Source organism: Acanthisitta chloris, unplaced genomic scaffold, assembly GCF_000695815.1.
Source record: "Acanthisitta chloris isolate BGI_N310 unplaced genomic scaffold, ASM69581v1 scaffold3833, whole genome shotgun sequence".
NCBI lineage: Eukaryota > Metazoa > Chordata > Aves > Passeriformes > Acanthisittidae > Acanthisitta > Acanthisitta chloris.
This window is the reverse complement of record NW_008663075.1, coordinates 63,317-74,288: the sequence shown is the minus strand read 5'-3', so window position 1 is coordinate 74,288 and position 10,972 is coordinate 63,317. Positions and strand designations below refer to the sequence as shown.

The 10,972-nt window shown below is 40.7% G+C and overlaps 1 protein-coding gene across 1 annotated transcript in view; it reads left to right on the top strand.

The window, feature by feature from the left end:
* The window catches only part of DAB1 (Dab, reelin signal transducer, homolog 1 (Drosophila)), a gene marked incomplete at its 5' end in the record, with an annotated part of 51,901 nt that extends 42,712 nt beyond the window's left edge, over positions 1-9,189 (top strand). Inside the window, 5 exons of the mRNA XM_009070839.1 lie at positions 3,161-3,223; positions 4,374-4,482; positions 6,687-7,235; positions 8,057-8,184; positions 9,106-9,189. Coding sequence (XP_009069087.1) covers positions 3,161-3,223; positions 4,374-4,482; positions 6,687-7,235; positions 8,057-8,184; positions 9,106-9,189 — 933 coding nt within the window. The remainder of the gene's footprint in view (positions 1-3,160; positions 3,224-4,373; positions 4,483-6,686; positions 7,236-8,056; positions 8,185-9,105) is intronic.
* Positions 9,190-10,972: the final 1,783 nt, after the last annotated feature.

The window sequence follows — 10,972 nt, the reverse complement described above, 5'->3', positions numbered from 1 at the left end:
GGGAAAGAAAATATTTGTCTCAAATATGTTTAAATTGACCTTGTAGATCTCCTGGCTAAGAGCAAGGTGTGGGTCTTTTTCTGCAAATACTTGCCTTTAGAGCTTTTATTGTTCAAAACTCAATTATTCTTTTTTTCCCCTGAGGATGTTAAGTCTCTTCTTTCACCAAGCCAGTGAAAAGTTCCATTAGTGTAAACAGGATCAGAGCTCACTGGGTATGCTTATTGCTGAATTAATAAGTATTTGGGAAAATAAATAGTTATGTTGCAAGTGATAAAATTGCTTTCTCCACCAGAAGATGAGATTTAGCAGAAATAAAGTGAATGTTTGCCCCACATCCCAGCAGCATTCAAACTCACCCTTTTGACTGCATGATTTCATATCTGTGCTCACAGCAAGATGGAAAGGGTTTTCATTTCAATGCTGAAGTCAATGATTATGGAGGTTATCATTTTCATGCTCAGAAATTCATGTCATTTTCATAAATCATTCATCTCATTTCATAAATCATGCTTTACAGCTGCAGAATGGAAACTTATTGCTGGACATTGATGAAAACCTTGTTTCAGTCACTCAGGTAAGGTTGTGACACTAAAAATGTTTTAAGGAAATATAGATGAAATCATCTGTAGGAGTAGTGCAGTTGGAAAATGTTCAGCTTGGGATTAACTTCACTGGAACGTAGCTAATATCAGATGTGAATAATTTAATGAAGCATAATGGGTGAAATCAGTTCTGTAGTGACAGTGAAATCACAAAAATAAAAGGTAACTGTTTGGTGTCCAGAATCTCGTGTGCTGCTAGGTCTGTGTCAGAGAAGATGCATTCTTTTATTCAGGCTAAGAACTGGGTTGTAGTAAAAAGGCTTCAGACCTGAACCATTTCAGACTTAAAACTCCACCTCCAAGTGTTGCTCTTTAAAGCTGCCTCTAGTCAGTCGAGTAAGAAGTTGTGTTCCACTAAATCTGTTTATTGTCTCTGATGTAGTTCTGTAGCTCCTGTTGCAAATGAGGTTGCTATTCTATAAGAAATAATTCCTCTGTAAATATATTCCTTTTTCACGGGGAATATTGTGAGTGAAGGTTTATTACAGCAAACAGTGATGTCAGCTTTCCTGTCACTCTCTCCAGCTGCCTGTTCAGAGATCCATCTGCAGAGTTTCCCTTCAGAGCTTTAATAGAATTATATCTGTGAAAAGTTTCCAAAGATTCATCACCTTGAAGCATTCTGAAAACTATTATTATTCACATTTTACAGGAGTATTGAGGCATAGAGATCTGAGTTATCACCTTTCAAATATATACCATAGAATCCTGAGTTCAAAAGTATACTTGCTATCAATTTTCAGTATTCATATGAATCAGCTAATATTTTTTTCCACAAAAAACGTCTCACTTTATACACAAATGTGTAACCATGTGTGCCCTGCCCTTTCACATCCCCTCTGGTTTGTTCTCCTGCTCTCTCACCTGGGATGGAAGTCCTGGAGAGGCCTTTGCTCATGGCAAAGTGTTGATGTTGTCATTATTCCCACATTTCTGAGCATTTTAACAACCCCTGCCCAGTGTGTTCATGCCCACTGCAGAAGTGACTTACAGGCTGAGGTAGTATTTTAGTAATGTGCTCTAGAATTGGTGTACCCTGAAGAAAATGTGGATTTTCTTCTTTTTCCATTCTACCATTTCCACAGATACTTAGGGGGATATATAAGCCCATAAGAAGAAAATACATTGTTATAGCACTAAAGCAATGTGATCTATTTAATATAAGACATGATGTGAGGAAATGTGAAATAATTCATCCCTAGGTACATCATTAGATGTGAAACTGGGAATCATCTGAGCTGCTAGACAAATTCTAGGTCTGCGTGATGGTAGCATAGCTTGTGTGTATGGGAATAGAGACTGGATGGAAAAAATGTATAAACTTTTGCTATTTGTAGCCTTATTCGTTAAGAGATCATTTCTAATGGAAAGTTAAGGGCAGGAACAAACCTTGGGGTGATCTTGCTCCTTTGGGAGGCTGAAAACCTGACCAGCCACTGTGGTTAATGTCCAGAGCACTAAGGGGCTGCCTTTGCAGGTCAAGACTCAACTGAATTTCAAACCTATATATGTGATAGGAGGCTGCAAGGTTTATGTGCCTAAGCTGGGGGGAGAGTCAATCAACTGAATTAAGATTTGCATTAAATCTCATTCATAATGACAGTTGTGGCTTCCCACATGAGGGTAAGTTTGAGTATGATACTGAGAAAGGCAGGAAGAAAGGTAGGGGAGAAAGAGTAGTTCTGAGTTTCCATCAAAGCTTTCCAGTGTAGCCACCCTGATAAGGATGGTAGATGGATTTTAGGTTTCCTGCAGAGCTCTAAGGGATCTGTGCGTTAACATCCCTGAACTCCAGCTGAACTGATTTCAGATGGGTGGGAGTAGTTTTACTGGAGAACTTGTGAAGGAGCTTTGATTATTCAGCCACTCAAGGTGCTTCTTATTATGAAAGTGCTTTTTCTCTTCTGGTCCAGTTAGTGAGGCCTGTATGGGTGACCTGTTTTGAGAGCAAACTGAAGGACATCCTGAGAAAACATTTCTAACATGAATTAAATGTAGAGCTACAAACTTGTAATAACCCAGTTGTGCATCCTCCTTCTAGTCCACTTATCCAGGTCACACCTGTCCCATGGGCAAGGGGAAATCAGGCACCACTTTAAAAGCCCTTCCCTTCTATATCCTTCTGTCACTCCACACTCTGCTGCCATGTTTTAAGACCTTGAAATGGGGTTTAGAAAATGAGCCAGGGAAAAGGACTGGCCATAATCATGCTTGGTGCTCACTGATGTTAAAGGCAGAGCAGTAATGCATCTAGTCCTGTTCTGGATAGTTTTTTCATGCTTTATTCAATTTTTTTTATGGTGGAGAATTCCCTACAGAATTGCTTTATAGGGTCAGCTCCCTAAGGCTGGTTGGATCCATCAGCAATATTAAAATCCCACAGCTTGAACCCATGTGCTTCCTCCATGTGGGACTTGGCAGTTGAAGCCTACATGGCTTTGGGGGGATTTATATTGTTTGCTGGTACCAGTTAACTTTACAAGTTGGAGCTACTTAACTCACAGTTTCTTCTCCTCAGAAGATAAACAGATTTTATTTTTTTCTTCTCTTTACAGGCTGTTACCCAACTAGAGCTTTTTGGGGACATGTCCACTCCTCCTGATGTAACCTCTCCCCCAGTGAGTACCCAGAGAAACTGAACTATGCTTTTCTCTACATGCTATTTTCAGCACATTTATTGAGCACATTTACAATTTGGGTCATCAGCCATTCCAGTGGGGAAGATTTCAAAGTAGTTTTTATGTTGCAAGAAAATAAAAGTGAAGCAAATGGAAGGTAGAGTCCCTCCTTCACGGTGATGTGCAAAAATGTCTTCGATTTTTAGTTTTCCGCTATAGGGTTAGGTGTCACATAAGATACAACCTGAGCTGCAGATCTGCTTCCCTGGTGTTTATCAGAGGGACATGCTTCAGTGCACTCTGTCTCTCCACTGCACTGCAGGAAGATCCAGTTATGGCCTCATATATCCTGTCTCTGATTCCACCAAGTACATATCCCAGAACTGCTGTTAAAGGAGGGAAGAGGGGGCAGTAAAGAGAGAGAGAGAAGGCTGAATGTGTTTTGAGGGCAGAGAAAATTTTCTCAACCTGCTTTTCTGTGTCATAAAATGAAAATGCAATAATTTTCCTATAAAGCTTTAGATTCTTACATTAAGCTGTAGGGGACTGTGAATATACTGAGTACATTCAGGCACTGTGAAGTCAGGAGCCTCAAGGTCCCCAAGGTATTCTGGAGCATGTCTGGGACTTTATGTTCAAAGTCCTGTCTGCTCATCCTTAGCTTGCTCAGTTGGATTGGGCTTCTCCGTTAATGTAGACCTATGGTTCTGGTCCTGTTGATTAACTAGAAGCAATATTTATTCACTTTTTCATGAATCCTGCAGATACTTCATTTGTATTTCTTACATTAATGCATTGGTCACTGCCTCTCCTGGTTGTCACCTAATGCCTAGAATCATAAGTCTGGCTGTTCTGGAGAAAGAAATGATATCAATATGTTGCATATGGTGTATTCCAGGCAAATTTCAGTTTGATTTTTTTCCTCTGGTACAAAGTCTCTCATTTTTTTTCTTTATCTCCTGTCTCCAGCAAAATCTAATACTCTTACTTCTATTGCTTCTTTCCTTCTACATCTTTCATTCTTTTTTCTTTCTCTTTCTTCACTCCAATACTGGATTTTTAGCATTATGGGTGATGTGACAACAAAGTAAGTGCTGCAGAAGCTGCAGCTGGTATGTCATCCTTGTATTTTATTCCTGTCTTCTCGCAGACTCCTGCTACTCCAGGTGATGCCTTTATCCCATCTTCATCCCAGTCACTTCCTGCTAGTACAGACATGTTTGGTTCTGTACCTTTCAGCACTGCTGCCGTACCCTCAGGTAAGAAATGTACTGGCATTATAGGCTTAACTCAAATTTGGTGATCAGTTCTCAGCCCTGGTTTGCATTTCAGTACTCAGGGTGTTAATTTAGTAGGTGGAAGTGGGGAAGGCTTTTGAGGTCAGTGCTTCAGGGCAAGGCAAAGAAGTCTTTAACAAGCAGGGAGTACATTAGTTTGAATCTGCCCCCATTTTTCAAAGCAAAAGCCAAAAAAGTCACTGGGAGTTCAAGCATAGTTCAGCCATCTGGATAACATACCTTCTAGGTACAGTAGCAAGAGAGAACAAAGCATTTAGCTTTGGTGTTTTTGTGGTAGCGATGAATATCCTCTGCTGTCTCCAGTAAACAGAGGCTGAGACACGGAGAATTTGATTGCACTTCAAAGCTATTCCACTTTGTCAAATCCTGGGATGTCCTTTAGTCTTCTCTGTGTTCCTCAAAGCGCTCAGAATTCAAAAGCTGTGTAGCATTCTGCACAGACATGAGAGGCATGTGGTTTGACTGCTGATCTCTCCCTGGGATACGCTGCGAGGGCAGCGCTCTCAGCTCCACTTAGGAAAAGAAAGAAGGAGGAGGAGTGCCTTGAATCATTCAGCAGTGACTTTCTAATTGGTTAACTCCTTCTCTGATGGCATCAGATTAGCCACTGCATCTCTGAAAGGTTACAGTGACAGTGAAGTGTTGGGGGATAATGTCAGATGAAAACCCTCAGTGCTGGGATGAGGTTACAGTGGGGGCAAGATAAAAGGACATCTGGAAAAGCCATCACAGCCATCTACTGAAACAGAAATGTGTCTGAGCTCTTGTCCCTTTCATCACTCAGTAATTTGGTCTTTCAAAGTTCACTTTCTGTTTTTCTGTTTTATTTGGGGCCTTTTGCTTTGCAGTGTTGCAACCACCCTTACATTTAGGATTACAAAACAGCCTAGAAATAAAGAGAAGATGAAAAGGTGCAGGAGGACTCAGGAAGCACTCTGATTAGAAATGGCAGTATTAAAACTGAAAGAGAGGTTATATATTGCAAAGTATTAGCAATACTGAATTTAAATGTGAAGCAGCATATCTGTAAAACTTCTTCATCTTACTTCTATCAGTGGAACATATTAGGTGTTTTAATCTGTAAAATGTTTTGCAGTAGTTTCAGTTTCAGTGTATTTTTGTTGCTGTTGTAAATAAAAACACACCTGATCATAGATTGTATAATTCCTACATAGTCAGACTCTTGGTAGCTTGAAAGGAGGCTTCAGGTCTGACAGGAAGTAATTATAATTTTAGTTTTAATTTTTAATTTCCTCCCCAACTAGAAGGGTTTTATGCTAGCCTAATACCTGAAGCAGTTAGTTGTTATTAGGGATATAGTACAGCAGAAGCTCCAGATCTTTTTGATGTTCTCAAGTAATTAGGTAATAACCAAATGTGAGTTTTTGTAATTTGAATTAATCTGGGCTCTGTTTGGGTTCTTTATTTTGCAATTTGAGATAGTTGCTTTGCTTTTTGGAGTCCAAATGGTTTGAGCTGTAACTGTGTCAAAAGATATGGCTAAGAGTTGTTCTCTTGCAGGAAGGTCACACTGTCATTAGAGGGCCCTTGAGCCCTCTAATATCTATCTATCTATCTATCTATCTATCTATCTATCTATCTATCTATCTATCTATCATATATATTGGAAGGTACTTCCCTGTCCTTTAGAACCAGTTTTGCAGCTGTGCTGTTGGCAGGAGTCGGCTGGTGTTGGTGAGTCCCTCTCTCCAGCAAAGAACAGAAGCAAAGAGTTTAGGAAGTGGCTTAGGAGCTGCCATGATTCTAGGGAGTGATTGGACCAAGGTGATCGTGGCTGTGCTTTCAGAGGACACCAGGAAAGGGAGCAGCCTGATGGGCAGCTGCCAATCAGGTTCATGCACACAGGGCTTCACAGTCCCATGGGGGTGCTCACTGAGGAAGAAGAGGAGAGGGTTTTGTTCAGATGGGGGAAGGATTATTGCCAATATCCACCAGCCTATGGTTCTGTGTACGAGTATTTGTTCAGTGATGTGAATTCAACCATGCCTTTCAGTTTTCTTTTTAAGTGTGCTGAAGCTCTGGGATCACTAATGCTGCTTTCACATTTCTGATTTATTATGTAGCTTTCTCTGCATGCTCTTGACAGTTGCGTTAAAATCTTTGATCTCATTTTTTTCCCCTCCTGCTCTCTTTATTCTTTGAAGGTTATGTTGCCATGGGAGCTGTTCTGCCCTCGTTCTGGGGACAGCAACCACTTGTTCAACAGCAGTTGGCCATGGGTGCTCAGCCTCCAGTTGCTCAGGTGATGCAGGGAGGACAGCCGATAGCGTGGGGCCAGCCCGGTATTTTTCCTCCAACTCAGCAGCCATGGCCATCTGTAGCTGGTCAGTTCCAACCAACTGCCTTCATGCCAACACAAACTGTTTTGCCTTTACAAGCAGCCATGTTTCAAGGTACCATTGCTCCTATAGCTACTGTTCCACCCACAAGTGATTCCAACAGATCGAGTCCACAGACAGACAGACCCAGACAGAAAATGGGAAAAGAAATGTTTAAAGATTTCCAGATGGCTCAGCCTCCACCAGTGCCATCAAGAAAACCGGATCAGCCTTCCCTCAGTTGTACCTCAGAGGCCTTCTCAAGTTACTTTAACAAAGTTGGGATGGCACAGGAAGCAGATGATTGTGATGACTTTGACATCTCTCAGTTAAATTTGACTCCTGTGACTTCCACAACACCATCTACAAATTCACGTGAGTACTCCTATGCTTTCAGCTGTATCTTTCCTCAGACTCAACTGCTCCTCAAAGCATTTATTTCTCTTTTTTTAATACAGTAAATCCCAACACAGATATGGGCTGAGAAACTTCCTCCATGATCTATCATATTAAATGTGTTCTAGCCATAAACAAAAATATCAGAGAGAAATTTCAGAGACCACTGAAATGAACAGCCCCAATAGCTGCAGTCTGAAATTTAATTTCTAAGACAGTAATATATGTTGTGTGGTAGGGACATGCCAGCAGGTTGGCAAATGCCCATGACATTCAGCCTTACAAATGGCTTCGCTTCTGTCCCATTCAAGCCATACTTTGTAGAAATTAGGGGATTGGTATTTATTTTAATAGCTCCATGTGAGGAAATTCATTGAAGAGCTGTAAAATAAACTTAGCATGTTCGTAGCATGGAAATGGGGGATTTTCCAGATTGCTGAAGAGCGGAAGTCATGAGACACATTTGCCAGGAGCCAGCCAGAGACCTTCTGTTTCACTTACCTGCTACAGGGCAGGTGACTCACTTGTTCTTAATGTGATGCAGTGGCATCTCCCTGGTTCCTAAAGACATAGGCCAGATGCAGACGAACTTAATTTGGAAGTTGCCAAATGAAATCACATACATGGAATTGGTAATGACTACTGTGTTCAAATTTACCTCGTACAGCTCCTCATCAGAAAATAATTCTCAGGGGTAGTTAAAGTTGAGGGCTATAAATCATGAGCAAGTTTTGTGCTGCTGTGTCTTTTTGAAGAAGCTAACAATATATTCTGTTGTTGTTACCTTAATCTTTGTTTAGCTCCAACCCCTGCACCCAGACAGAGTTCTCCATCAAAATCATCAGCATCTCATACGAGTGATCCTGCTGCAGATGACCTCTTTGAAGAGGGGTTTGAAAGCCCAAGCAAAAGTGAGGAGCCAGAGGCTGTGAGTAGCAACAAGGTTTCTAAATCCTTACTGTCTTTTTTTAGCTAGAAAATACAGAAGTTGATTAAATGTTCTTTTGTAGTGTCAGAGGTATCTATTCAGTAGGGCTGGGTGGTACTTAAGGGGAGCTGCAGACAGAGTTCATGTCCTGCTTTGGGTTTGATAGCTGATAGCATGGCATTTCTGTTGATATGCAGTAATATTGCATACAAGGAACCAAACTCATATGTAGGGCTGTATATGCTAGCTGTATCCAATGTCCTTTTTAGCCTGCCAGCATTCACTCACTGATGGTAAGGAAGTCTGAGGTAAAACAACTAATATGGTGAGGCTGCAGAGAGAGATGTGAGAGTTTGTGTGTTACAAGATGATGGTTGCTGTTGTCTTGCACATTCTTGCATCCCAGTTGCTTGCCTAGTTACATTCCTCAATGTTCTGGCCCTCAGTATGTGATTTCTTTGCCTTAGTGGACCAAAGCAGGAAATGTTATCCAAGCAATGACTGTAAATCACAAGGTGTCTTAGGGAGATACAAGCCCAAGTGAGCAAAAGGCAAGAGGGAGTCTGTACACAACAAAAGGACCCAAAGGTACAAAATAACACGAGCTTGGACTCTTTCTGGTTCACATAGTTTCACTGGCTTTCAGGGCCTTTTGCAGTTCTGGTTTGCCTGATCCAGTACCTTCTGAAGTCTGTGGCAGCTCCTGCCTGGGCTCTAGCAGGAACTGGTGAGGTCCTTTCCTGCCTGCATCAGCTGTAGGAAACCATTATGGCTTTTGAGAACATATCAGTGGTGAGGTCTCACTTTCTGGTTTTCATGAGATAGGATGTACTTGTTATGCCCACAGCATGAAAATAACCTCGTGTTGACTTTTCACTTTCTATTGTTGAGAAAAAAAGGTGTTATGTTCTTGTATTCTAGCCTGATGGGTCTCAGGCCTCCTCCAACAGTGATCCATTTGGTGAGCCAACTGGTGATACTATAAGTCCACAGGTCGGTAGCTAGATAGCACAGGTTGGGGTAGGTATCTGTCCTTTTTTTCTCTACACCTTGAGGTGTTCACTTATTCTTCCACCAGTGCCTACCATTGCTTTCATGGATGCATGGTTTATTTTTCCTTTTCATCTCTTCTGTTTTACCTCTCCATCCTCCACAGTGTATTCCTCATGCTCGGTGGTTTGCATGGCTTTTGCCATTCACTAAGTGTTGCAGCTTATGCAAATATGTGTGTTTCAGCTGCCTGCATGCTTTAAAGAAATGTAGATTTATTTTATTTTGTGTTCAAATTCTGAGGGCAAATAGGGAAACTGAGCCATTGCTAACAACATATTAGGCAGAGCATTTTTTTTAATCAAATCCACCCTGGCCTTCAGTCAGATGTAACATATTAAATGCAATAAGACATCTTACCCATAGACATAACAATCATTAAATAAAATTATATAATGATACATGAACGTCTCTACCCTAAATCAATGTGATAATCAGTAGAAGAAGCACGTTTGTTATCTGCATGTAAAGAACATTGAAATGGGTTTGTGTATTTTTATCTCCAACTGCAAATTAAAAACATCTGAAAATTATGATCATTCATAGTACCGTTGGCATACTGATGTTTTAAAAATTATTCATCAATGTAACTCATTTAAATCCAGAGAGAAGGGAAAGATGATCTTTTCATCTTTTGTGTTACAGAACACATTAGAAAATGTGGCTGCCAGGGAATGTTCTGTGATTTGTTTCAGTACAGTAAATAATGTTTTGCCAAAAATACAGTGAAGCCACAAAGTTTTACGAGTGCTGAGTGTTGTTATTCCATCCAAATGCTCTAGTGTTGCTGTTTGAAGGATATGTTTCATTATCTTCTCCCTGTCTGCCACTCATGTTTGTTATTACCCAAATAGGTGCTCTGATGTGGCTTCTGCCTCCAGCACAGAGCTCCTGGAGCAAATCTGTAACAGTAGTAGAACCTTTTCCATTTTTGTAGAGAAATTGCACTGGGTTTACCAGTGACTTACCCATCCTGAGCCAAAATAATTTGGTTTCAACTTAAAATTAAGAGTTTCATTAGGAGTCCGTTTACTTTGTGCATTAAATATGGCTAAAAAACCCCTTGCAGTAATTCAGGTTTGATCCACTTGTGAGGAATAAGGTTATCTTTTAATAATATGTGGTGCTGTGAGAAGGCATCTCCCCCTTCTTCAGCTGCACCAGTGTAATGCTCAGCTCTTGGGGGCTGAAACAAAAGTACCAGTAAGTTTTGTGTCTCATTGCGTCTTAAAGTGACAGTGTGAGGATAAAGTCAAACTGAGATGAGCTGGTCTAGCAAAAACATTCATTACTTACTCCAGTGAAAACTGCTTCTGGAGATGGATGGTGCCACATAATAATTTGGCTGTGCCTTTGCTTAACCTTGGCCAGCGCTGACATCACCAGCTCTCCCAACTTCAGGCCATTTCAGGACTTCTTTCCTGCTTCAAGAAAGAGAATTTGACCTTTGTCTGAATGCCATACTCTGTAAACATTTGTTTATTATGGTTTATCATAGTCAGAATAATTCTGTGATTCGTCCTGGGGAGAATAATGATAAAATCTCTTTCTATTTTTCCAACTGTTACAAAGATAGTTAACATCCCTGAAAAACTACCAGGAGTTCTGGATATAACTTGAAACAATAGTTTAAGTCTGTTAATGCATCTTACCATGTAAGACAGTCAAGTGAGGGACTCTTTGCTCTGCTTTTATGGTAACATGTAGTAAAATACATTCCTGTACTCATCAAGAGTCT